Raw genomic sequence first — 27,467 nt, 5'->3', positions numbered from 1 at the left:
TTACGAGTGTTAAATGCAATTCCATAAAAATGGTGTGAGAATCTTTATTTCTCATTCGACTATTTCTATTGCAACTGTCATCTGTTTGCTACTAACAATTTTTTTTTCCTATGCCGAGAGTAAAATTCTAATGCCACGTTGACCCAACTGAAGGTAAAACACTCGTTGACCTGAGTCCTGCTTAGAGAACCAAGGTGTTCAGAAATGATTAGCAGTAAGTTTCTGTGGTTCATCTTTGGCTCTAGTCGGCTGGTTAGTTGGCTGTGGTGGGTTTGCCAAGAACTAACTGCTCAAAGGTTAGCAAGCAGGTGTAATAATTTGCCAAATACAAACTGTACTCTTGGGTGTGCTGAATCCTATAGAGTGAATAGAAATAGATGGTGGCAAAATTTTAGTAACATATATTTATAGATAATATATATTTTAATTTATTTTGAAATAATTCAATCATTTAATAAATTTTCAAAGAATAAATAAATTGATGTGTTATGAAGGTAAAAAAAGGAATTAAATAAACTTAGGGATTCGTTATCAGCTGGTGTCTATTAAGGAACATATTAATTGCAACCTCTATCACGTGAAGCCCACTTTTCTCCCTCCCCCCCAAAAAGACGACTTATTAGAAGCTCAGTTAATGAGATAAATACATAATTGCTCTATTTGTACTTGTTTTTCTTAAGCCTCCACTAGTGGTCACAGTTGGGGACAGGGCGCAAAGTTAAACGGACGTCAAACACCACTTACGGCTGCTGTTGAGTTTTAAGGAGAGAGTGGTCTCTTTTGAGCATTATGGAGCTTTTATTTGTTGGGGTTTTTTTATTATTCTATTTTTGTCTACAACAAAATGAACAGAACCCAAAAAGGAGTGAGGAAGTGATAAGAATGAAAAAGAAAACTCATATTGTGCAGAAACGCTCTAAAAAAATAAAATTGTTGTTGACAGGCGACATATATAGGTCTACATCAGGGCTTAAAAAACTACCACAATATTGTTTAGAGAAAGAAAAAGCATTAATTAAAAATGTTTTTGATGCATGCTTGGTTTTCTAGCTATTGCTTGCTTTCTGCGTAGAATCCAAGTGGCTTGCCATGGGTTTCTTGTCTCCGTGGGAGATTTGCTCTCCTTCACCAGGTGCTTTCTCCTTAGCACCGTTCGTTGGCTCTTCATCAGGGTCCACTGGAAGGGGTCAGATCTGTTACTTGCAGAAGGGATGTGGGTTCAGCAGCCCTGCTTGCTTTGGTTCTGTAGGAAATTCACTCACGGAGCTGGGAACGTATCTGAACGTATGTTAGTGGTCTTTCACAGCTGTCCATGTCACTTGTCACACCCCCATGCAGAAGCTTTTCAATGTGCCCCACATCCAGAAGCTACATCTATCACAACAGTGAAAGAGTGCCATTCTTTCATTTCTGTCCTTTGATAAACCCTTAGGGCAGCATTCGGCTTGGGCTGAACGCCACGTGGATTTGAGGGGAGAAGCAGCCAGCCGGGCTGCCGGGCTGTAGGGGGGGAGGACATGCGTGCTCAGCCCTCCATGTCCTGCTCCCTTCCCCGTGTCCCTCTCCCACAGCGGGAGAGACCCAGCTCAGTGATGTGGCTCTTGCCTATCCGTGTCCCCGTCTGAGCTGGGATAAAAAATTCAGATGACATTCAGAAACTTCAGTGGGTTCATTATTACCACTGGAAAGCCCCACTGCCTAACTACTCTTTTTTTTTACCCAGAAAAGCCAGCCGCATCATTGCCCAATAATGTGAAATTTGGAAAATGAAACCCTGCTGTATTGCATGTAAGTGGAACTTTCTTAAAAAAAAACCACCCTTGGGCTATTTTCCAGAGCGCACTTGGGCACTGGAGCGGCACTGTAGCAGTGCATGGTGCTACTGCCAAATCAGGGGAGCTGTGCCCCCTTCCCTCCCACTCCACAGCTCCCCAAAACACCCCAGCCACCCTCCCACTCTGGTAGCACCGATCAACATCTGGAAATCTTGGAAGGACCAGGTTAGCTGCTGATCAGCAGGATAGATTTAGAAAACACTGCTCTGAATGGCTTGATGCATAGATGCTATCAGTGGTAATATGGAGGAGGGAAGGGGCTCCTTGTGTTTACGACTCCGGTGCTGTTTTTGGTGGGACTCGTACTAGCAGACCAGCCGTAGTTTCTCCAAGCTGACCGGCAATGCTTCAAACCAAAACATGTTAATAACTCCCTTCCATGTGCTATAGAAGGTTTATGTAGAGATAGGTAATGAAAAACGTGACCATCCTTACTTCTGGGAGAGCGTGCCTGGAGCCGTGCACATAAAACGTGGACCCGGGATGGTGCACAAAGAATGGAAATGTGGGGTTTTTCAAAAAAAACCTGAGGTAATACTCTCGTGCCCTGAGAATCCGTCTTCCATGACGTGCCGCTCGTGGGTTGAGAAGCGCCATGCTCTCCCCACGAAAGGCAGCTCCTCGGGGCCCCCTCAGCCCTTCCCGCCGCCTGGCTCCTCCCAAGATGGCGGCGGCCCCGCCCCGCGCGGGCGGTGTCCCGGAGCCCATCCTACGACGGCGGGGTGTATGACCGCGGCGGTGCGGGGAGAGAACGGCGGGGCTGGCGGCAGCCAGGCGCTGGGGCGGCAGCTGGAGTGGAGCGCGCCGGGTGAGCGGCGCGGGCCCGGCCGTGTCCTGGGTGGAGGGGGCTCGGCGCCGGGACCGGTCGGGGAGGGAGAGAGAAACTTTCCTCGCGGAGCCCTTCCCCGCCGGGGCTCCGGCCGCTTTTCCGCGGCCATGTTGGGAGCCGGGGGCTGCCTGGCGGGGAAGGATCTCCCCCGGCGGGAGTCAGTGCCGGACTCCGCCGGCGGCCGCCGTGCGGGGCTGTCCCGCGGCGGGGCTGGGGCGCTGTCGGCCGTTCGCGGGGGCAGCGCCGCTTCCCGACGGGAGGGAGGCGCCGGGTCGGGAAGGACCTCTGGAAGAAAGGGGTGGCGGCGGCGGGCGCTGGCTTGTCCCAGGGCGCTGAGGGAGTTGCGGGGCCTCGGAAACGAGTTCGCTTTCAGGAGGGGGAAGAAAACAGCAGCGACATCGGCCCCGCGGTGTTACATAAGCGCCTGAAACTCCCCAACTCGTGACTGGCGCCGTGGCCCGGGCGGCGGCGGCCCCTCGCCGTGGGGCGGCGGGACGGGACGGGGCGGAGGGCGCTTCCTTCCCCGGCGGGCCCCGCGGGGCAGCCGTCCGCCGCCGCGCTCCCCCGGAGGCTTCGCCCGCCGCGGGGAAGCGCCTTGCTCGCCGTTTTAAACTCCTCGTCGTTCTCGGAGCGAGTCGCCTGAAAAGTCTTGATGCTGCGGTAAAAAAAAGCAGCGGAACCGCGAGTGGTGCGGCTGCGAGCATAAGGTGCTATTTTTTCTGTGAAATTCTCATATTTTGGAGAGGAACGTGACTGGTCTGCTTAAGATACATGTTGCACATAAGCTGTTGTCTGAAAGTGGTTCAGGAAAAGACAGCCACATGTTTTTCCTCTCGCCTCATTTGAAATACTGTGTGCATAGACACCGATATTTATAAATGGCAAAACTGCTCATCATGGCAAGAAAGCGATGAGTGAGTCTGCTGAGCAGCGTGTCTTGGCATCGACTTCGTCGCTGCTAAGAGAAATGGCTGTAGCTCAAGTTTTGACATGAAGCGTCAGTGCAATAGTTGTTGATAACCAAAATGACCTGTTATATCCTTAACCAGAGATTAAGAAGATTCCTTTGCCTATATTTTGGTTGAATTGATGAGAGTGGTTCCAGAAGCATCATTAAGTCCTAACTCAGGCTGTCAGGTGTGCTGAGTAGTTACTGTAGGGGTTGATGCTTATTTGACAAACACTACGTCCGAGGCTGTGATGTGCCTAACAGCTTAAGTTCGGATGAGGTTACTACAGTAGGCAAAGTGAGTCTAAAATCAAACCCACAACACTGGAATCGGTTTCAGAACTGAGATTGCTAATTCCTTTTTCTCTCCTGAAATAAAGAGAACTTAAATACTCAGCTTTCAAGTTCTAAGATTTGTATATTGAATTATTTTAGGGATGGCTCTCTGAAATAAGGAAAGTACTTAAAGATGACAGTGTAATCAGTGCTGAGATGCTACAGATGATCTGCTTTCTGTGCACTCATCAACTTGCGGAAAGGAATCAGTTCTTTAGCTCAGAAGGCAATGTTTTTGCTGTTAAACTATATAATCTAAATACTGTTGACTAATCAAGTGACAAATAAGAACCCTTATGTAGTTAAATGTCATGTATATCAACTCAGTTTGTTAAATAACATTTTCCCAGTTGGATTAGGGCTGTGCTACTTATGTTGAAAACGGCAGTGAAAGTGAACCGTTGTGAGCCTGAGTCCCAAATTCTTGCTTCTGAATGCAAATTGGCCACGTGCCTTTTGGAGTATCTATGAGTTTTGTCCTGCACAGAAACCCACACAGAGGAAGTCCCTTAAATGCTAAATGAAAACCAGTGAGTAGAAATTTGGAGCTGGGGAAGCTGGATCAGTTTCCTCTGTCGTATCATCTGAAAAGAAATGGAGTAGTGTCTTTTCATCTAGAAGCAAGTTTTCATTAGGTGCAGTGATGAAATCATTATTTAGCAAGAGCTGCATTCTGTTTCCCTTTAAGTCTCAGTCCATAACTTTAGTATTACATATGTCCCTGGATGAACGGAAGATTTACCTGTAACATCCTGAAGCCCATTATTTTACAAAAATTATTATCGGTAAAATGTTTGTTATATTCAAACAGCATTGTGACTTTTAGGTTTCACTGTTGTGGTTAGTGAACGCGGGAAGGTTTCATCTCTCCTGAGTCAGCGCAGTAGAGAGAGACGGAACTGCAGTTTCAGGTGAGGCATGATATGACAGAGCTTAGCATGTCTCATTTACCTTGCCAAGAGTGGGCAATAAAGCCAGGGTGCTGCCTGCAGGCAGGGTACAAACACTGGCTTTGTTACACTTGCAGCATTTTTGGTGACTTGTCTTCACCAAAGAGGGCTAGGGTGTTAAAGTGAAAGCTTAGGGTCAAAGCATGGCATGTAGATGAGGGAGCATTGAGGTTTTTAATACTTGCAGATAAAATTTTCTGAAAAAGTGTCTGTTAACTAAAATGTTAGAAGCGGTGGTCAAGCAAACAAATGGCATACAAGTTTTTGTTCTTAAAGGCCATTTATTAGCAGGCGTTGTCAAATAAGGAAACCCCAGCGTTAACGATGGTTAAGTTTCTTAGATGTTGGTAGATAAGAAACTTAGTTAACTTCTTAATTTTTGTATGAAGAAATTAAACCTTGTTCTGTACTGCTTCAAGTTCTGAAGGTATGTTTGTGACTTATGCCAAGCTCTGTTAATAGTCAAGCTTACTTTTCCATTTAATTTTTGTGATTTTTTTTTTTAATGATAGATGATGCTTATATATGCATATGTTACTACTTTCAAGGATTAACTGAGTAATTTGATGGAAGTGTGTTAATTGAGATTGTTCCGAAACAGAATAAATAAGGTGCAAACATAGGCTTTTGAAATAGAACTGCGTATTTAAAACACTCTCCCTATGCAGCAAATGCGAAGTTGGCTGTTGTAGAATAACTTGTTTTTTATGATTTAGCGGAGGACTTGTTTTTACAGTTGAGGGGGGGTGAAAAGCTACTCTGTAGATAGGTGTGGTAGAACATGTTTACCATACTAAAGATTATTTTAGCATTGTCATAAGCTGTAAGATGTGATGACAACTGTGTTAGCAAGTAGAGTCCTGCAAATTCAAGCCACATGAGTAGTTCTGTTGAAATAAATGAGTCTGCTCGCATGAGAAGTGGCTTGACTGAGAGTTGTAGGACAAAGATTCTCCTTTTATGAAAATAAATATTATTGTGCATAAGTGTTATTGAACAGAAGAGTACTTCATGTTTTTCAGCCTGACACTTTAGTACTACATAGTCAAAAATACACTCATATGTTTACTTTGGTTTTCTGAAGTTACATAAATAGGTAAGAGTGCTACTGCCTTGGACGTAATAATGCCTTTTTTTTTTTAACCTACTAGTGATGATAAATAACTTACGGATTTAAAAAATTATTTTGAAGAGAGTGGCTTTCTTTTTTCTTTTTTTTTCTTTTGCATTGTTATGTTTTACAATAAAGCAGTATTAAGCATATTCTGTATGTAATATGGCAGGATTTTGGCATTTTGTATAGGTGTAAAAGAAGAAAAAACGGTTGAAAGTTAAGGATTTCAAATACAGGAATGTTCTCTCTACACCCGCCCCCATTCCTGAATGGAAGAAGATGACATGCAAGCAGTTAACTACTGTGTTGAGATGCAATCTCTTGAGAAGTTGTACTGATTCAAATAGATACAGGGGGGTTGTTAGGTAGTGATGTATCTGATCTTTCTATCAGCAGCTTTAGCTTTCACTAGATACCACTTGTACCTCAAACATATCATCTAGAAGTAACTGTTTTGCTTTTAAGTACTTAGTATGCCTTCTGCAAAAGGAAAAGTTACAGCATGTTCTTTGACTTGCATTTCTAAAGTGTACGCATAATTTGTTAATGCAAATTAATATTGAAGAGTGTACAGTACATGCTGTTGTTCAGGTTGTCAGATAGCATCTTTCTTGGAACAGTGAGCTGTGCAGGTTAACTTCAGTGCAAACCGTTGTGCAGTTTTCAAAGTTTCCTCTAGATCATGCCATCTTTGCTGCAGAAATAAGGGCCTAAGAGCAAAGGAAAATGGCCTGCTGAACGAGAAGCATGTGGACCACGAGCCCCTGCGGTATTCTGGATGCTGTTTATTGCACTCGGTGGACTGGGTTGTGCTGAGTGCTCTAATGTCTGTGCTCCAAGTGCTTTCCATAGAACTTTAAAATGCATCAAACACATTCGACAGGCAGTAAAAGGGGAAAAAGTCCAGTGAGTGCATTTCCCAGGAAGGCCACCTACAGTAAGCTGCTGTGATTATGGGGTTCTTTCAGGAAATGACTCCTTTTTTTTTTTTTCCCCCCCCTTCTTCTGCTTTAAATTTCTCCTGACTTAGCTGTCAATAGTTGGGAATGTAAAACTTCTGAGGCTGATTTTCAACGTATGTCTGTTCTGAAAGCTGTGTGTGACAGTGATTTCCCACTGCCCCATTTCTGATCTAGGTTAGCAGCATGGAGGCAAGTGAACTGCCCTTTTAACACGCAGGTTATGGCTGAAAAGCTGGTTACATTGAAGACTGACAAATTCTATTTACAGTATCATTGTTAAAGCTTTCCTTTTGGCTTTTGTCAATAGCTGTCAGATGTCGGTTTTCTAGACCTTCACCATAATGTTACCAGGTAGCAGCATTCGGTATAAAAAAGGGCTTATGTCCCTTGCTCAAGAAAGAGCAATGCAATGCTTGGCTTATGTATTTTAAGTATTGCTGGATAAATAAATTTTAAATATTGCTGGGGGGTGACAGTGACAGGTCCATGATTGCAGCACTTCAGTGTTGCCAAGCTTCCTGAAAATCGCAACATGTGGTTTGATTCCAAGCTGTGTTTCGGCTGCTTACGAGCCCCTGGTTTCGGCTGGGCTGGTGGTTTGCAGCCTGATGACAACCCTGCTGTGCACATGGTTAGTGGGGCTTGAGACATTTTTTGGTACCAATTTGAGCAACTTCTTTTAGGAGGTTTAAATGGTAGGAAGAAGATTCCTTGTAGCCAGCCATACTTACCCTTAGTCTGTTCTTGCTGGTGAACTAGTGGTAGAAATTGTTTGGCTTTTTTTTTTTTTTTTTTAAGGAGTTAAGAATTTTAAGGAACTAAGTATGTCTGAATATTCTGGTTTTCCTACTATAATATTGAAAATGTGCTGCAGCAGTACTTCATGTGACCCTGTTAGGTAGTGGCCAGCTGCCTGGCCTCCTGAAAGTATTTTTACAGTATAATACAGTATTATGGTTGACCCCTAAAGTGGAGATTTCTGCTCCTCTTGACCCAAGTAAGTTAAGAAAGTTGAGGGGATTGCACTTGGTCAGAGAAGGAGTTTGAGTGTTGTTACTTGGCTTCTGTCTTGTTTAGTTTTGTGGAAATGCTTGGAATTGCTGAGCTGGTTAAAGAAACCTCTTTATTGGGCAGCTTCTTCTCCTATAACAGGATATCTGAATTTAAAGGACATGTGCATGTGAAAATAATGAATATTGATATAATAAAAAATAAAATAGTGCTGATGTGGTTATGCTGCTGTGCTTGTAAATTGTGAGACTGCATGGGAAAACTTTGCTCTGTTTTAAAACATGGCTGGCTAAAATCAGAAGTCCTTTTGTGTTGCAGTAACTTGTAGGAAGTCAATGGCTCTTGCCTAGCTTTGACGACTTGGTAACTCTCTCTATAGCTTCGTCATGCTATAATCAATTATCTATAGTCTAGTCCTTGTTGGACTGTTAGTAAAATTCAGTACCTTCTGTCATAATGGTAATAAAAGTAAACTAAAGAAAACTTAAAACAGAAAACTTCTTTTTTTTTTTTTTTTTTTTTTTTTTCCCCCCCCACTGGCTGTTTTAAGTACCTGTGCATAGTAAAAAGATATAAGCCAGTGAACAGTCAGGTGTATCATAGGTGTGCATTCATGAAGAAAGGGAAAATAAAATTCTGTTAACTCGAGGAAGCTCATTTGAACATGCAGATGTTCTGGTAGCTCTCAAGTGCTAAAACATGCAGGTGCTCTGAAACCTAGGAGGTGCTATTTTTAGTGTATACTTGCGTGTAAGAGATACACATTGAAAATCCTTTTGTGAATGTTATCTACTTGTAGGTTGAAGATGCTGCAAAAGGGATGCTGGCAAATACTATTTATTTCAGTCACTGAAGACCAAATCCTCTTTTTCACGTTGACTGAGAGATGGTTTAGCTAGCCATTAGCAAGTTGCCTCCATGTGTGCTCTAAATACAGTAATCCATAACAACAACAAACCGCACATCAATCTGGCTTTGGAGAACTGCTTGCAAGATGGATTCTATTTCTTGTAGAACAGCTGTATCTGGATCTGTTTTTTCTATTCTAATGATAATGTGTCCCCTCTGCAAAAGAATTTAAATATGTCTGTCTATTTCAAGATTTAAAAGGTAGTTGATGCTGTGGATTCTCTTCATTGTGCTGGATTAGCAAAACTTAAGGCAGGATCTAGCTTGTTCTGAAACTGGTCGGATCCTTTCAATTGATTTTTTTCATGTCCCTCACCCAACGTCCATTTAATGTTAAGTGTGGTAGTAGTTGTACATGTCAGGTTATTTGCTAGTCCAGATGGGTGCCCCAGTGCTGCCGAAGGGGGCTGTTGTCGATTAAGCCGTTCCTTCACAGGCAGCCTGTCAGATGGGAAGGGCACACCCGGCGCCTGTCCAAGCAGCCTGGAAGGGAGGGGTAAGTCACTGCTGCCAAAGTGGAAAATAACATTTGCTGGGAGAGACTCTTCAAACAGTTAAACAATTGGAGTAGGGAAACATTAAATTGTAAACAGAAAAACGTATTCCAGTGTTTGGTATCGCAGCCTGGTTGAGTGATCCTTTAGGCACCGGCCCAGCATGCAGGGTTCCTGTCTGCTGGAGCTTCTCAAGCTGGAGCAGGATCCCAGGCTCCTGTCTTCTGCCCTTAACTCTTCTGGCACATTTCTAAGGTGTTCGTCTGTTGTCTGCTGTTCTTCTGATGGCTTTTAGTTATTCACGGCTATGCAGAACCTTGGTAGGAACTTGAACTTTTTTTAGGCTCAAGATCTGTGGAAGCTGGTTTTGAAACCCTATTCTGGTGTATGTTCCCAGTATTTGGTTAAGATGAAAGATGCCATTTGCTAGCACCAGAAGCTAGGAGCACTAGCAGTGGTTAGCTTAAATACATGCAAATGGAAAGTTGAAATACTAGGGTATTTTCCCATGATGGCAAAGATTTGATCTGAATATTGGGCTTTTTTCAGTTAATCATTTGTTGGTTAATTTAAAAGGGCATATGTGTTATATATAGTTTACAAATATATAGGTTTTTATATATATGTGTTGTGTGTGTGTGTATATATATATAAAAACATACAAAACCTCAGTTGTTTTACTTATACCCATTTCAGTATGCTGACAGCTGTGAGTATTTGATATGCCCATATTTGTCCGGATCTTACTTTCTGTGCTTTGACAGATGAGTTTGTTGTCGAATTGGAAACACTGTTCCTGGTGGGTCAGGCCTGCCTGTTCACCTCTGTTTGCAGAACTCAAGCTTTTAGGGTTGTGTGGCTGTGTGCTGTGGGATTTTTTGGCTTTTTTAAAATTACTTTAATTCTAGCCATTACCTGTTTCCCACATGCATGTGCTGGCTACCTCCTCCTTTGCATCTTAAAAGGCCTTAAGAATTTTTTCATCTAAATGGCAGCGGTTCGGCTGGCAGTACCGTGTTTCACAAGTGCTGTTCAGATACGTGTAAGCCTGTATCAGTGCTTGGGGAGTGCTCAGCTTGTTGGCAGACGGGTAAGGACACGGAGATGAACCGAGTTTAGGAACTTGCTCCCTTTGTTGCTCCAACCCTTGACTACCAGGTGGGGGATGGAGAACTACGTATTTCTTTCCAGCAGCAGCTCTGTCTCTGTCATGCCAGGAGACAAAAACAATATCAGCTACTATGGTTTATTATAAATAGAAGCCTGACAGTGGTAATAAGCAGCTGATTTCATTAAAAGGCTGGATCTCTTACAAGAATGTTGCTCCTGGGCTTCTGCAGTGAGGTCTTTCTGCCCTAAGAGGCATTCAGGGACTTTTTCCAATGAAGTTGGGGGTGGGGGAAAATACAGCCACTTCCAGTTGGTCTAGGAGTGGATTGAGGCTTTCCTGGTCATGTACTTTCCTGTGGTATGAACCTTTCAACGCTGTTTGGGTTTCCATCTTTCATGTTTTCTGTTACTGCCAAGCAGGAGAAGGTAGTGGGAACAGCTTTGGGACTCAACAATTCTGGATTTCTGCGTCTCTCTAATGGGTGCCACACATTTCTTGCTTGGAGCAGGGGTGCTGGCGTTACGGCACGTGGCATTATGGCCAGGGCGGTTCCTCTCGCCCTTTGCGTGGGGAGGACTGCAAACTAGCCAAACTCGCCTGGTGGGGCAGCTCGCTTCCGCTTGCCTTTGTTTTCCTCAGGTCTCCTCTATGATTATTTAGCATTACAACACATACGGGATGGGGGAGCTAGTCTTTCTGTTTGCAGGCAGGTTAAATTGGTGTTCCTTTTCCAGCTGAGGTTTATTGTGTTAAATACCAAACCTTGTAAGAAGCTAATGTGCAGAACTTGGATGGTTTTGCCTGCATACAGCTGCTCAGGCAGTGTGCTAGCTGTTCAGCGGAGTAGCTTGGATAGTAAAACAGCATTGCTCTGCTCTTGCTGTGCTAATACATATGCTGCTTGGCAAAACCGATAGTCTTTTGCTAAAAATAGGTTCCTGTACCCAAACTAGCTTCTGAGTGGGTTGGGGAATATAAGATCATACATCTTGAAAGTTCTACCTAGAAATGATCTCCATCCCCAAAATGGAATTGGCCTTTCTAGGCGTTCCTAGCTCAGTTGGCTGTTGCAAATTTGAAGAGTAATGCACTTGCCATGCAGGTTTGATAATAAAGTTTGTTGTTGTTGTTCTTCATTTAGAATCACTTACATTCTATGAGCAATTCTTACACAACCGGTCAATTAAAGGGGAACAGCAATCCTTCCTTGGAAATTGGAAATTAGAGTATACTAAAATTAACTGTAATGTATTGCAAGAATTACTAAACTGTAAGACATTAGGCAGTTAAAATAGAGATTTCTACGTTGTAACTTCAAGAAGAGTTTTAGTGGGACTAGGCTTTTGACAGTCACTTACAGCAGTTTAAAAATAAAACCCAAACAGATCTGTTGGGGTTATTATCATAATTGTAGGTTTATGATGACATATGACTAGGCAAATGTGTGGATTTGCTTTCATGATATATTTGGACACGACTAAATGCTGGACTGAGAAATAATCTAAATATTTCTAAAATACTGGCAAGGCAGCGTATTCACAGGTCGCGCAGTATGGAGTGACGTGGTTGCTGTTAATGTATTTCCAGCATGGTTTTTATGAGTCTGTGGCCGATGCCAGAACATTAGCCAACGGGTTGAGACAAATGAAAGGTTAAGACTGCTGGTTTGTACTGGATATACCAGTAAGGAAGCGGGTTAGCTCATCTGCGTTTCCCCACGCTCCAGCTGTTGCTCCACAGGCTTGTGCAATGCAGGAAGCCGTGTCCTCACAGTGGGGAAGAAAAAATAAAAAAATCACATTCATGTACAAAACATGACACTGCGAATCATAGAAATGAGACTTGGGAGAGGTCCGCAGTATCATTTATTCCACTTTCCTGCCTGTGTAGTATTGATTGATGCTTACACTATGTTTTCTTTATAGTGTTTGGATGAAAATGGCACAAGCACCTTTGCTTCCTTAGAGTAATCCAAGGCAGCCTTGATACTGCCACCATTCTTTTCCAGTGTTCTATCTTGCTGCTTTTTTGACTTTATTAAATGCCAGTAATTAATAAGGGTGTGAAAAATGGTGCAAAGAGGCAACAGCGTACATTGCCTTAAGGAAAAGGTACTATTTTTGTCTGTAAATCAAGTCAAAGTTTCTGTTCTGCTACCGGTACCTTTCTGAATGCTGCAGCCATTAACCAGATTAGTCAGAAGTGATTCTGGATAAAGACTATGTTGAAGAAGTTCAGAGGGATCTTATTGCCTCCTTTCCTGCTGTCATCTCTACCATATCAATGTCGAGTCTCTTTAATCTCTCAGTCCTTCTTATTTCTTTGCAGTATTGTGATGTAGCTTTTTGTCATTCTTGATATTCATATCTTTCAGATACCATCAGGTTATCCTCTGCATCCTTACCAGCTGGTTACAGTAGCGATAGCAAGACAGTTTGTTAAATACAACAGTTTCGGGAATACTTTTATGAAGAGAATTATTAGAGAACTGCTCGTTAGAAGGCTGTATTTCTCTTTAAGTGACAGTTGTTGTCTTATGTTTTAAATAGCATCCAGGACAGCTAGATCCAGCACAGTACAGGCATTTAGTTGTTACTGTCATGTCAGCTTTTAGCAGTGATAAAGACCTTTAGAAAGCATTTGTCATACTCGTATCTCCTCTCAACATAATATTTTTTGGGGTGAAATTTCTTTCAATTTCACTTAACTTTATGGTCAAATTGGTCTTTTTACTGTTTTATAAAAAGCAAATGGTGAATAATGGAAATATATAATTAATATTAAAAAAATGCAGTTAATTGTTATAGTTGTATTAAAATATAGAATGAAATATTAATGAATTCATAAATGGGTTAATGGATACTTAAAACTTCATTTTCCTCAATATTTTATTCTACATACTGAATGATAGAAATAAAGTTTAATACCTCTTGCTGGTATTTCTATATCATCTTTAATCCAGCTCTTGTTATTACCTTTATGGTCCTTGACAGGTAGTGCTGACTTGTGCGTGAATGCTTGGATTCTGATTGCCGCTAATCAGATCTAAGTGCATAGAAAGCTTAATTTTGCCAACAAAGATGACAGTGAAACATTCAGGACAAGCGATGGTATCATCCTTCTCTGTATGTATTGAAGGAGGCTGTGCAGGAGGTGGAACTAGTGAGGCCAAAGTAAGATTTTAAATTTATGCTGATTTCTCTTCTGACCTGTATCACAAACTTCTGCTGTGCTGTGTTCAGTGATTTTCCACATTAAAACTATTTGCAAAGCATTAGACATTGATAAGATTCCTTAAACAGGTTGCACTTCAGAAATTTACAGTGTTTCACTTGGCAGTGGTGCAAAAAGCTGTGTTGTTCTTAAGAGCAATACATCTAATACTAGCAGATTAGAGTACTCTATTACAGTACTGAGATGCCTTCATAGCTGAACGTTTGTCCACAAAAAGTAGTGATATTACCATTTCAGACAGCTTTAAATCACAGGGATGTATGAGGCTTCTGGGTAACTTAATTGTGTTTGTTCAGCTTTAAGTCAAATTAGTGTGTCTTCCTTGCATAGGCAAAGTGCAAGAGGAAAGCTGAATGAGTCTGATGTGATAATATAATGTATAACAATTATTTGAAACCTATTACTAAAAAAACCCCCATAACTATGTACTGAATGACTGATTCTGCCTGATGAACTCTTTTTAAGGAGAGTGTGATATTTTTCCTCTGTAGATCCAAAAGATGAGTCATCTTACAAACCAGTCATTTAATGCACATTAGATATCTGGTCTGCAGTTAGTCCTTGTCTGTCTTAGGTTTACAATTTACTTGTTTCTGTCTTGTAAAAGTTTTATTGATCTTCTGTACCTTTCATGTCTGTTTAACTTGTGTGATTAAGTATAATAAAACAAGATTCGGTTCTATTTGAAATTTCTCTTTTATTCAGAGCCTTCAGGTTGTAGAGTCAGACATGATAAAACCTTTAACTTTGCCTTTTATTAAGGGACCTCTAAACAAAAACTTTTATTATGAAACATATATGTTACCCTTAGGCAAGAAGGAAAATGGATTTGAATGTATGTGGTGAAACATAGTTGCTGATGTTGTCTGTATGTGCAAATGCAGGTGTGAGAACAAGGGCTCTGTATGACAACTGGATAATTATTTAGAAGTTTATTGAGTGGCAATTTAGATCTGCTATTTCTACCTTTTCTTTCTTTATTCTATTCCTTTTGTATTCCTCCATTTCTGAGTCTTCTCTTTTCTATTCTCCATTTGCTTCACTGCAAATGGAGAATAGAAAACCATATCTAGATCTCATTTCATCTGTTCTAATGGTGTGATCGGATACTGTTGTTAGTGACTTTTTTTATTGGACTTGTGTTACCAAATCTGGTTTGGAAACATCCAGGATCTGCTGCTGCTTTAGGACTGGATGGGCCTCTGTGTGGTTAGTTTTGAGCTCTTGTACCCTTTCCAGCAGCATAAATACTTTTTTTTTTTCTTTAAAGCTGTCACCTTAACTGTGAATATATGTAGTAATGGATGAGCTGCCTGCATCCTGATACCATGGCTCTGAGAAAGCTAGACTGTCTGGTTTGTATTAATGCAATGTGTTAAATGTAATTGTTAACAGTCTAATTGCTAATTGTAAAGATGGTGATAGATGAATTGGCAACTATGGCAAGGCCAGTAGCATTTTCCTCCCTTGAAGGAGTGTTGAAGAAAAATAATGCTAAAAATTAGATGCTTATTAATTAATGCTTGTTAGCAGGGACTGTGTACTGGACAAAACTTGTTCTTGCCCAGGCTAGAAAGTAATGGAGCACTGCTGGTTCTGCTGTATTGCTGAAGAAACTTGGGAATTCAGGTTGTGTCCCTCTCCTGCATACCTTTTGTGCCTGTCTTGCAGTCTAAAGGGAGTGCTGGTCATGATGGTAGTATGCACTGAGCTGGGGTGAGGACATGTTTTTGTGCTGAGCTGTATGCAGTCTGCATCACTATGCCATAATAGTTTTTTTCATCTGATTTCTCCCTTCCAGCACCTTTGTGTTATCTATGGTTCTGCTCTGTGGTGATCGTGCCAGCTGCTACAGTGCTAATGTAGTAGTAGAAGACTTTTCTGGCAGTGTTGAATTAGGAGTAGCTATGTCAGTCAGGGTTGCTTTCTTTTTAGTTGACTCCTTATGTCTGTCTTCAACAACAGCTATTCTTCTGTGCAGTTTAGTCTGGCCTTTATCAAGAGCAGAGCTAGCATATAAAATAAACATTCTCTTATTTTAAATAAGATCTGTAGAAGCATTGAGGAGATCATCGGTTTGGTCACCAGGATACAGTGGCAGAAAGACACAATTATGTGGGAAGTGACTTGTCAGTGCACAGCAACCCTAACAGAATTATTTTCCTACTGCAGTAGTGTGGAATGTTAATAACTGTAGTAAATATGTGACTTCCTCAACACGGGTTGTGTTTTAGGTAAGTGGGTAACTTGCTGGTTCTTCAAAGGTTTCAGTAACATCTAAGTTTGCTCACTTTGGAGATGACTGTTCTCACTGACAGGATACAAATGTAAAACTGGAGTAAAATAGGGGAACAAGAAGATCTTGGTATCTTGATAACAGAATTGTTATTTCTGTAGAAGCTTCTTGTGAGTAAAAGTAGGAATAACAGTGTCAAAGATGGCTCTGCATATGGTAGAGGAGTTGGGGCTTTCTGTGTCATGAAATATTTTGTCACTTTTAAATAGCATATTACACTATGGAGATGAAAGCCTTTGCCCAGCATCTGCATTGTGAAATGGGCTTACTGAGAGCATGTGTGTGAGAAGGAGGACAAACTGAAGCTATTGCAGCATTTTGAGAGTTGAGATACTTATTTGGAAAGGCTGCTAAACCCTGCTCATGGTGCAGCTCCATGTAGCTAATTTTTCTTAGAAGGTGATCTATTTATTTTTGCAATGTTTTGACTAGCAGCTATTACTAGTACTAGTACTACACTGCAGCCTGGGCACAGAAAATGAATCTGATGTAATGGATGGTCCTTATAGATAAATGGAGTCCTCCTTGCATAAGGGCCTGGGGACCTTCAGGAGTTTGTATGCAAAAAGTGTAAAACTGGAGTCATACGTGGTAAAAGTCTGAACAATAGGTTTGATGTTTTTGACTTCATAGCATCCATACACTGAGACTATGTATAAGATGCTCCCACTCTCCCCTTAAGTGGAGCTGTCTAGCCTGTCATTTTGAAGCCCGTGGTTCTGGTTTATTCCTCACTTGCTTTGGGGAAGATTTGGGGCATGTTTTCAGCAATTTGCCATCACTCAGGAGTTGCTTTGTTTGATTAGGTCTTGAGATCCTGCATCTTGAAGGAGAGTAATCCAGTATCTGCTTCTTACAGTGGCCAACAGTAGAAACTTCAGAAGAAAGTTTTAGCTGGTAGAGAGGAGGATATTGCCACCCAGTTCCAGGGTATGATCTGTTATCTCTTACAATATATCTGAATATGCTTTAAGAAAAGATTGTTGTAATTTTAAAAGACTGGTAATTGATAACCTTGCATAGCTTTTGGACTGTGACATCTTGGGGTTAAAAGTTCCTTTGTGTGTCCAGACAATATTTTAATTTAACATCTCCTTGGTCTGTGTGCTCATGAGAAGAAGAGGTGCACCTCTTCTAACTTTATCTCTTGTGACTTAGGGATGGCTTCTCTTTTCTATACCTGGTCTATTTTTCCATGTTTCATTATTATTTGTAATCATGATACTTTCCAGGTAGTTTCTCATTATGCATTTCTGAACTTACTTCCTTTCTCGGAAAAGGTTAGTGAAAGTGAATGAGCGTTAGTGTGCATAGGATTTCAGATGGATTTTTAATTTTTAGTTCTCTAAAAACTTACGAGAAAAATGTCAGAGTGCTTATTATAAAAAGTCTAATCTATTAGTGTGGGAAAATACAGTTCGTGCCCTGGAAAGGTGGAATAATCCATCAGCAGTCTGTGGCTTTTACTACCTTACTTGAGGCTGGTAGGTGAGAATTTGTTGAATGTTATAGACAAAAGTTTCAAACTAGAAGAGATGTCTTAATATCTTGTCTGTCTTAATAGTCCTTAACTTGCCCTGGATTCTTGCTTTAAGTCCAGTAAGTGATTATTTTCACAACAAGCTGAAAGTACAGTCTTCAGCACAAGTTCTGGAGTCATGTGTCTTGGTTTCAAGCCATGATGATTATTAAACGATCCTGGTTAGAGTTGTTTTCTTTTAGGCCGTTCTAGAGAACAGTTAATTAAAACCTTTAGCCTTTTCTCCGCCTGTTTTCTTCTCCTGGTGACTTGTATTTTGAAAGCTTTCATGGTGACCTTGGACCAAGTTTGCTGTTTATTGGCAGGGAGTGCAGAGAGCGCTGAGTTGGAGTTGTGGAGCAGTGAGTGCTTCCTACAAGTTGCTGTAACTTCACATCAAGAGCTTGCTTCACTGAAACTCATCAGTATGATTGTGGGGTTTGCGGGGGGTGGGGTGGGTGTTCTCCATGGTGGACTAGAAAAAGCATTTAACTTGCTGTAATTTGCAGATAATTTGTATAAAAGTGTAAGTTTAGAAGTAATGCGTATTGATTTGTACCTGCAGAAAAGTGTATTCTTCTGGTCTGTCCCCTTTGCACTCTGCTGACTGATTTCCTTCCCTGATTCACAGGGAACATGGGATTACTAAATAACTTTAGACTGACCCTGTGACTGATTCTTTGCTTTCTAAGTCCAAAGCAATTGTTGGTTCAGCTTTGGCACTTGCAAAGGCTGTTTATTGCTAGTATGTTGTTAGATGGGAATGGTTATTTGGCAGTTAATGGCAATTAACCTTCATTCCAAATCCTGGGCTTTGGCAGTCAGGCACCTGAATTTGATTTTTTTTTGAGCCTAGGACTACAGTAAATACACATCAAAAAGTTCCTAGTTAATCTTTTGTGTTCCCTCCTTAGTACTTTCTCCTTGGTAGATACAGAGATAATAGTTCAGACAAGCCAGCAGCATTTCTGCGGAATGGCACCTCTGCATTAGACAAGGCTGTAGTAGAAGTGAAGCCGATAACTTACCCAAAAAACTCACTCCCAAGTGCCAGTGTTGTGCTGCCTTGCCACGTGGTAGTAGGTAGTTGGAAGGTATATATTTAAAAAAAAAAGGGGGGGGAGGAAAAAAGCAGCTAGATCTTAATGCTGAATAAAACATGTCAAGGTGGGTATTGTGTGTCCCCATGTGTATAAGTTAGTATTGGTGCCTGGAATACTTCTAAGAAATAAGGTGTCTATTGAAAGGTATATTTTGGATATGCCTGTGTAGTCACAGCATTAAAAAAAATGAATCGTACTGATGTAATTTGAGTCTTCTGCCGTTCTCTGGGAGAAAAAAAAACCAAACTCTAATACTTTTACTGATCAGTTTAAGCCAATGTACTTTCTATGCAGGGCACTGTCTAAGCACCTCCCTTCCCATCCCTCCGTTATCTTCCTCCAGTGCAGCTATCCTGCCGACTTGAGCCCTAAAACTCTGGTTTGTTCTCAACTTGATCAGCCCTCTGATCTAACCCACTGTGTAGCTTTTGTAATGGCACAAGGGAGCAGACAGGGGGGCAGATGGCATAAATTGGTATCGCCACAGAAGGAAACAAAGCAGAACCATGTCAGCTAAGTTTGGTGTTGCAGAAGGATTTTAGGGATTTAGTACAGTGTCCACTTGTGGGCATCTCTTAAAGGGAATGATGGACAAAGCTTTGAGAACCTTGACAACAGTAATGATTCAGAAAAGTAGGGCTGGTGAAGGAGATGGAAATAACGGGGCGTTTTGTTGGTGGTTTTTTCCCCCTTCCACTTGGACTCCCAGTATTGTCTCTAGAGAGAAGTGACAAGCACTTCAGTCCTCAGAAAGCTTAATAAAGAAGGTAGTGATAGTTATACTGATTGAAGAACAAAAAGAAGTGTTTGTTTTGCAGCAAAGATGACTTAAGCTTACTGTTAAGAAAATACTTTCTAACCGATCAAATGGGAGCCACTGGACAGGGTAATGGAGGAGGTCAGCCTTTTTTTTTTTTTTTTTTTTTTTTTTTTTTTTTTTTTTTTAATTAAGGTTTGACTGATACCTGGTGGAAATAGCATAGGTCTACTTGCTTGTGTGCCTTGATGCAGCACAATTAAATCTCTTGAACCCTTTTTATAAGTCAGTTTGTGTTTTGTCTTGACCTTCTGCAGATCAAAATAATTTCAGATTTCGTGGCTTTGTAATCCTACTAACCGTAAAACTGGTTACTACAATACTCACGTATTGTAACTAATGCTGTAAGGCACATAAAGAAAATTTAAAAGAAGTGCTGAGTAATATCTTTAATAGATTCTTCTGTCTTCAGTGTCAGATTTTGATAGAAGATGATGTCATGTGCAGAGCTTAAAAAAAGGTCAGTTTAGTTGTATCTGAGTAAGCCCACTTGTTAAACTATTTTAGTGTGGAACTAATTAAACTCTCAAAGCAGTAACTTGTAAGTTATTTTTTAATCACACTTAACATTAGGCATGTGGATTTGTGTAATCATGGGTAACATACTGTCCTGGTTCCGGCTGGGATAGAGTTAATTTTTGTCCTATTAGCTAGTATAGTGCTGTGTTTTGGATTTAGCATGAGAATAATATGATAACACACCGATGTTTTAGTTGTTGCTAAGTAGTGTTTATACTAAGTCAAGGACTTTTTTCAGCTTCCCATACTCTGCCAGTGAGGAGGTGTACAAGAAGCTGGGAGGGGGCACAGCCAGGACAGCTGACCCAAACTGGTCAAAGGGATATTCCATACCATATGACGTCATGCTCAGTATATAAGCTAGGAGGAGTTGGCCAGGAGGCAGTGATCACTGTGCAGGGGGGACTCGCTGGGTGTCAGTTGGCGGGTGGTGAGCAGTTGCATCACTTTTTTAAAATGGGTTTTGTTCCCCTCTCTCTCTTGTTGTTTTCCTTTTCATTACAATTCTTATTATTAATTATTATTATTAATTATTTTATTTCAATTATTAAACTGTTCTTACCTCAACCCATGAGTTTTCTTACTTTTGCTCTTCCAGTTTTCTCCCCCATCACACCAGGAGGGGAGGGTGAGTGAGCAGCTGTGTGGTGTTTGGTTGCTGACTGGGGTTAAACCACAACACATACTTATTTAGATGAGGCCTGATGAGAGATTTCTCTGCCACCAAATCTCTATCAAGAAGTTCATCCCTATTTTGTAAGGAAGTATCTGAGCTTTGATTTATAGGAAGAAGATTGACTGGATCAGGTTATGGCAGAGCGAGAGAGTCTGAGCAGCATCAAGTCTGAGCCTTGTTTCAGCCCAGTTTCATCTCAGTTATGGGCTGATGCTGTATTGATGGCAGGCAGCGTAGATCTAAAAGAAAAGGTAGGTGAATGTAGAGGACGTCCCAAACTGGGACTGTGTTGGGAAGTACAGGTAACAGGCACTGGAGTATTTGCTACTCTGCTCTCCTTCAGGCCCGTTCAAAGCAGTGGTTTCTACCAAAGGGTGTTGTGAGCATCAGCCCTGTGGTAGCTAGAAAGGAAGGCACAGGAGAGCTGTCTTCTGCATGCCGAGAAACAGGTCTTTCCGTAGTACTCGCCTCTGCCAGCTGTCTCGCTGCTCCCTCAAGCACACAGTTCAGGTTCATGGCTGTACTCAGGAGGAGCTTGGGGGGAGCAGATCTGGATTGGACTGGCAGGAGTTTCCTTTGCCTGACTTCTGCCCAGGAAGCTCTAGGGTAAATGATAGGCTAAAGAGTGGTTTGCCAAGATATGAGTGACTATAGTAACTTCTTATTTTCAGTTCTCCATTGGATGTCTTAGGAATCTTACCCTTACAAGAGAAAATCTTACTTGCTACTTGGGGAAGGACAAGGGGTGGTTTTAATCTGTAACTGGAACATATGTACTCTGTAGTTTATCAGCTTCCTGAAATACAAAGCCTTCTTGCCTAAACTTTCAGCCAGTGCAGGTCACAGTCTTTCTCAGGAACAGTTGCGAGCTGTGACTTGTCCTCTGTGCTGGTCTGCCTTTGTACGTTGCGTGATCATGATGGATGCAGATGTGGTTCGAGTAGGCGAGGAGGGAAGGACGGTGGGACCCCTGCAGAAAGAAGGCAGCAGCAAGCAGGCAATGAGCCACCAGCCACGACTCGCTCCCTGCTCCTGGCTCAGGAGTTTGCCATGAAAGCAGGTGGTGGTGGGTGCAAGCTGTGGCCTATACAAAATGTTTCTAGTAGGTAGATTCATGGTTTTGGCCCATGATTTAAGGTTTACGTACTGAAAAAAGAGCAGTACTGAGCTTGAATATGGTGGTTTCCTCTCTGAACATCAATTCTATAATTTTTGTTTGTCGTGTTAACACTAACAGTCTCCAAGCTGCTCAGTTAAGTCGATGCTTCTGTCAGTATTAGAATTTGGAATGATGGATGATACTTGTTTTTGCCATCCAGAGAGTACGTGCAGGAGGATATACAGAGAAATGTGAGTGTTAAACCAGGATGCGGTAACCTTACTAGAGGGGAAGCCTCCTAGTCTGTTGCCAGAGGCTCTCAAGAGCAGTGCTGTAGGTGCTGTCCGTGTGATAAAGATAGCTGTCAGCTGGATGGAACATTTTTGCTTTTGAAAAAAAGACTAATCGGTTGCTAAAAATTCTTAGGTGTTAATACTTATTTAAATCTAGCCCAAGTCGGTGCCTCTGAGCCAGCGGGTTCTGTTAGATATTTTAAGAAATGTGGGGTTGGTACCTTTCTTGGGGAAGGCTGCTGTTGAATCAGTCCTGTTCTAACAGCAAACTTTTTTTTCTAACTTTAGGATACTTGTGAAAGATGGTGGATCGCTTGGCAAACAGTGAGGCAAATACTAGAAGAATAAGTATAGTAGAAAACTGCTTTGGAGCCGCTGGACAACCTCTGACTATTCCTGGTCGTGTTCTGATCGGAGAGGGAGTACTAACAAAGCTGTGTAGGAAGAAGCCCAAAGCGAGGCAGTTCTTCCTGTTCAATGACATTCTTGTTTACGGTAACATTGTCATCCAGAAGAAGAAATACAATAAACAGCACATAATCCCGCTGGAAAACGTCACTATTGATTCCATCCAGGATGAGGGAGACTTACGGAATGGGTGGCTTATCAAGACACCAACAAAGTCTTTTGCGGTTTATGCTGCCACCGCTACAGAGAAGTCTGAGTGGATGAACCACATAAATAAGTGTGTTTCTGATTTGCTTTCCAAAAGCGGGAAGACTCCTAGCAATGAACATGCAGCTGTCTGGGTACCAGACTCAGAAGCCACTGTGTGCATGCGCTGTCAGAAAGCAAAATTTACACCCGTCAACCGTCGTCACCACTGTCGCAAGTGTGGCTTTGTTGTGTGCGGGCCTTGCTCTGAAAAGAGGTTTCTTCTTCCAAGCCAGTCTTCCAAGCCTGTGCGGATTTGCGACTTCTGCTATGATCTTCTTTCTACGGGGGAGATGACTGCTTGTCAGTCCACTAGATCAGACTCCTACAGCCAGTCACCTAAATCATCTTTAAATGATGTATCTGATGATGACGACGACGAAGACAGTAGTGATTAAGGACCAAACGTTTTTTCCATGTGTTGCAATTTGTGTTTCAAACCATATGGAGCTGCTTTTGGGGAAGTCTATAGTGAGGTTCCTCAGAAAAATCCTGTTCTAGCCATAAAATATGCCTGAATATCTTCAATTGCGATGTGCCTCAATCTATGAATTCTCTAGACAATAGGTTTTTCACTCCTCTGCAGGGATACTGTTGCAAATGTTATCAGAATATTTTCCAACTTCTTATACTTGAGTTGTGTCTAGGTTAGACTTTTGTGGAAGATTGGAGAATAAAATGTACTACTTAATTTAACAACCCATACTTCCCAATGTTTCATATTGATATGTTCTTACGTGGGTTTTTTTGGATACGGGGAGGAAAACCGTAAGCATGCATGAAACAGTGATGTTTTGGTTAATCCCTTAGACCGTCTTGGTTTTTTTAACCATGGTATATAGTATGTTGAAATGTGACATAACATACAAACTTAAGTGTCACAAAACTTGGAAATTGTCTTGTTTTGCTCTTATTTATGACTTCCTATGCCAAGCAGTGCCTTGTACCAATTGTGCTGATTCAGGAAGACACAAAACCTATTCTATGTCGTCTGTATTTGCCTGATGCTGGTATCTGAGAGATTGTTGGTGCTATTGAAAATAACTGCTGTGTTCAAAGTGGAGCTTTGACAAGGTCATAACTGTACCCCTCGGTGGGTGACGGAGACCCAAATCACATGTCCTCACCTGTGCAGGCAGACCCGAAGACTGCAGATTCCCACAGGCTTCAGTGGGGTTCTCCTTGCAGGAGTTGCATTGCGGGTCGGGATCTTGAGATGAGAAGCTTAGGGTGACTCTTCACGGGGATTTATACACTTTCTTTTCAGAACAGTTTCTAAGTTTCAAATTTGGCAAATGCATACTGAAATTTTAGTTGGGTAATATATCATTTGGATGTGATAGCCTATATATTTTTTGAAATAATTCCCCAAAATGACACTGAATTGTTCCTTAAAACATTGGTAAGAGGGTTGGTTCCCCCCACCCCACCCCCCCCCCCCACCCCAGGAGTTTTATTGGCTTTTTAAAAAATAGCCTCAGATTTTGAACAAAAAGCCTGCTAGTATCCTTATAAAATTGGCTTTCCTTTTTACACAGCTGACCTCAGGATAAATGTGAGATGCAAGTTATTTCATTCTAAATGTATACCCAGGACCAAGAAAGATGTATTTAAGAGCTATAATGAAACTGTCAGTGCAGAAAATGTCTCTACTATAGTATTCATTTTTACTTTTAATAAGTTCTTGAATACAGAAATGTCATTTTCCTATATAAATGTAAAAGTTAGACTTGCAAAGACATGTTAAACCCCGGAATGCTATGTTTCTATATTTTTATAATGGTAGTGTCAATTTTGAAGCAGAAAAACCTCTTTGAAATAGTTGTATGAATATAGTAGCAACTGACTTTATAGAAAAAAAATGTTAAACTTTTGTATCTCTTTAAGTGACAATTTCTGCACTGTTTGCCTTGGTTGGCAATAATTGGGTTAAATATTTATTGAATAAACAATCAATGCTGCATATTGCACTAGTCTCCCATTCTGTATGCTGTAAATGTCAGTCATATTTTTTTTTTTTTATAAAAATTAGCAGAACACTTCAAAGCCGTAGCCCTCCGTGAGATTTCTGGTAGCTAAAGATGCACTTAACGTCTTTAGGGAGGCACTTTACATTAATAGTCTGCAATACATTGCTTCAGGTGAAAATTGCGTTAATATTTTTAGCTCGGGCAATTTCTTAAAGTTTTTTTTTAAAAGCAGTGAAGAGTATTTGATCTACTTTGAAATAAACATAAAAAGGGGAAAACGCTTTCTGATGGAGACTAGGGACCAGGAAGATTCTGTAAAGTTGCCAGATAAGCAATAAACACATACTGAAAGACTAGCTGAAATAAATAGTTACATATAGTTATTCCTTGAAAGATGTGGCAATGATGACCTGCAGCAGGGGAAAACAGGCTATTCTGAGAAGGCACTTTCAGTTATTAGTGCTTACTTCTTGTACCTCTCTTACTCTATATTTCAGGAATGGAGACTTGTCAGCTTCAGTTTTTCTACAGAATCAAAGTACAAACCTCCCTTGTACATACCTTCTAATGACTAACAATCATTTTCTTCCTGATGCAATTGTTTCCTCTGCCTTAAGCTGTCAAATATTAACTTGTCTTGTTAAAGAGTCCATCTTCTTGTGTGCTTTTCCCCGTGTTTCTATATGTTGTGCTTACTTTTGAGCACTTTTTAGGGGGTGGGAAAAGGGTTGCCTAGAGTTAGATAACATCCTATATTTTGCAGAATGTTCTTGTACCTACTTCAAATATCTCTTTATCTGTGAATGAAACTTGCACTGTGCTGCACTGATCCCTGAAGCTGTAACCAAACCAATGCGCGTGTGTGATTTTTTTTTTTTTATCTGAAATTGATGTACATGGTCGAAGCTTTTTGAGAAAGCGTTAAGGAAAAAAAAGTGTTTTATGGTAATACTCCTATCCCTCAGTGGTATTTGTTTAAAACTTTACAAAATGGATTTAACATCGACTTCGCTTGTACTTACAAATTCCTGAAAGGGCTTGTTTCATACTTTGTAATCTTGTTCTGTCAAATTATTTTATTTACAAATATACGGTGTAGCTTCAAGCCTATGTGTTTAATTTTCTTTAACTGTGGGCCTCCAAGGGTGACAGAAAATAGGGCAGCTGCTTTTTATCTTGACAGGTATTTTAGCAGCAAGTTTATTCACTGTCAGGAGGGATTAATAAACTGGGAGTATAAGCATACAGGAGGATTTAGAAAAAAAATTATGCAATTGAGTAACTGTTTAAAACAAGGATGACCAAGCGTGTTGCAAAGTTGGCTTTTGTTGGACTGGTGGCAGCTGAGCCACTGGAAGAGGCTGGAGGACCCCACCGCCATGTGCGGCAGGGTGCTGAGCAGCCCAGCCCCAGCGCTGCAGGTCTCGGCTCTGGGCCCCATCGAACTGCCACTGGGGATGAGACTTCTCGTGGTATCAAACTGGAGAGTAACTTAGTACTTTTCCTGGAGCTTCTACACTCTTAAGATCTTCAAATAGTGATTAAATACGGTCAGTCTCTGTATATTTTATGTACTCTTTTGGTTTGTGGTAGTCTTAATCTGCTCTTTTTTGATAAGCTTTTCAAACCCAATGGAACGAAAGCAGCAGCAGTGCCTGCAGTGTCTCTCTTGTAAGGCTCTGCAGTCAGCTTCTGCATTGTAGAAGATGCTATATTGAAGAAATAAGTACTTACTGCTTTAGCTGAGTTCACATTTTGCACACTCTTGCTGGTGCTTCATAGTTCGTTTGCTGGAAATATTAAAGGAAAGGGAAAAGTCTCTCTTCTGAGGGTTTTAATTGAAGCCTACTAATTCTAGCCTCTGCACTTAAACTGCTGTTGTTATCTTAAACCTGAAAGTCTAATTTACCTTGATGCAGCCGAACTTCCTGTAGCTAGTGTGTAATCTGTGAGGGTCAGGTGCTGTTACTCAGTTTAAAATAAAGTTTTAAAAAAATGGGCGAGTGGATCAATGAGCATGGAGTTTGCAGCTGGGCTTTTACGGTCTCTTCCCTAACAGGCAGATTATGAAAATGACATGCAGAGACCTTGTATTTACGTGGGCCTTTCCCCCTGGGGGATACGCTTTAGCTAATCTCTTAATGCAAATGAAATGGTGGTTATCGTCGTTGCTGGTTAATGTTTAAGTGGAAGCAGATTATGGATTGTATTATTGTGATTTTTGTATTTTCCTGTAATTTCCCTGAACCGATAGAAGAATGCCTGGTTCTGTTAGCAGATACAGCTGGAATAGAGTTGGAGTGTTGATTCCCCCCCCCCCCCCCCCCCCCCCCCCAGTAGCAAATTATTGTAGTAAATATTAGAAAGTATCTTGGCTGTTTACTGCCTTTCATCTGATGAAGCCTGAGCTACTTGTTTGTGCCTGCAGCCGGTCTCTTGCCAGCGCTGGCTCCCGTGACTCATCGGGTAGCCGGCGCTCTCGCCAGGAAGAATCTCTGCTCTGTTCCTTGCTGTGATCGAGTTTGGAGCTGCCGGGGAGTGCAGCACAGCGACGATGGGTCTGCTGTACAGTGATAGACAGCTCTGCTGTACTGCATGTATCTAAAACTATTCTTAAGCTCCATCAGGAATAAGAAGTATGAATCTTGATCTTCAGACTGGGGATTCATTGTTTTCTAAATTATTTTTTAGTTGGGCGCAGGTAGTATTTTACAGACAGAGTAAAAATCACAACACTTCAACTGCACTTGGACCCATTTAGGATGAAAACTGACAGTGTAAATTGAT

At 41.4% G+C, this 27,467-nt stretch overlaps 1 protein-coding gene across 2 annotated transcripts; it reads left to right on the top strand.

The window, feature by feature from the left end:
- The first annotated feature begins 2,578 nt into the window (after positions 1-2,578).
- On the top strand, positions 2,579-24,126 carry PLEKHF2 (pleckstrin homology and FYVE domain containing 2). 2 transcript variants are annotated; one of them, XM_076332164.1, is made up of 2 exons: positions 2,579-2,643; positions 22,345-24,126. In XM_076332164.1, exon 2 carries the CDS (start codon positions 22,359-22,361, stop codon positions 23,106-23,108), a length of 750 nt encoding a protein of 249 aa, XP_076188279.1. In that variant the 5' UTR covers positions 2,579-2,643; positions 22,345-22,358; the 3' UTR covers positions 23,109-24,126. The 2 variants fall into 2 exon arrangements, with proteins under 2 accessions (XP_076188279.1, XP_076188280.1); XM_076332165.1 differs by lacking the exon at positions 2,579-2,643 and adding an exon at positions 16,907-16,960.
- Positions 24,127-27,467: the final 3,341 nt, after the last annotated feature.

Source organism: Aptenodytes patagonicus, chromosome 2, assembly GCF_965638725.1.
Source record: "Aptenodytes patagonicus chromosome 2, bAptPat1.pri.cur, whole genome shotgun sequence".
Lineage (NCBI taxonomy): Eukaryota > Metazoa > Chordata > Aves > Sphenisciformes > Spheniscidae > Aptenodytes > Aptenodytes patagonicus.
Note: the sequence above shows the minus strand (reverse complement) of the source record. Positions and strands in the feature narration are given on the sequence as shown.

Excerpts from the sequence above, each read along its gene's own strand:
- PLEKHF2 (XM_076332164.1), top strand. The coding sequence starts at position 22,359 with ATGGTGGATCGCTTGGCAAACAGTGAGGCAAATACTAGAAGAATAAGT.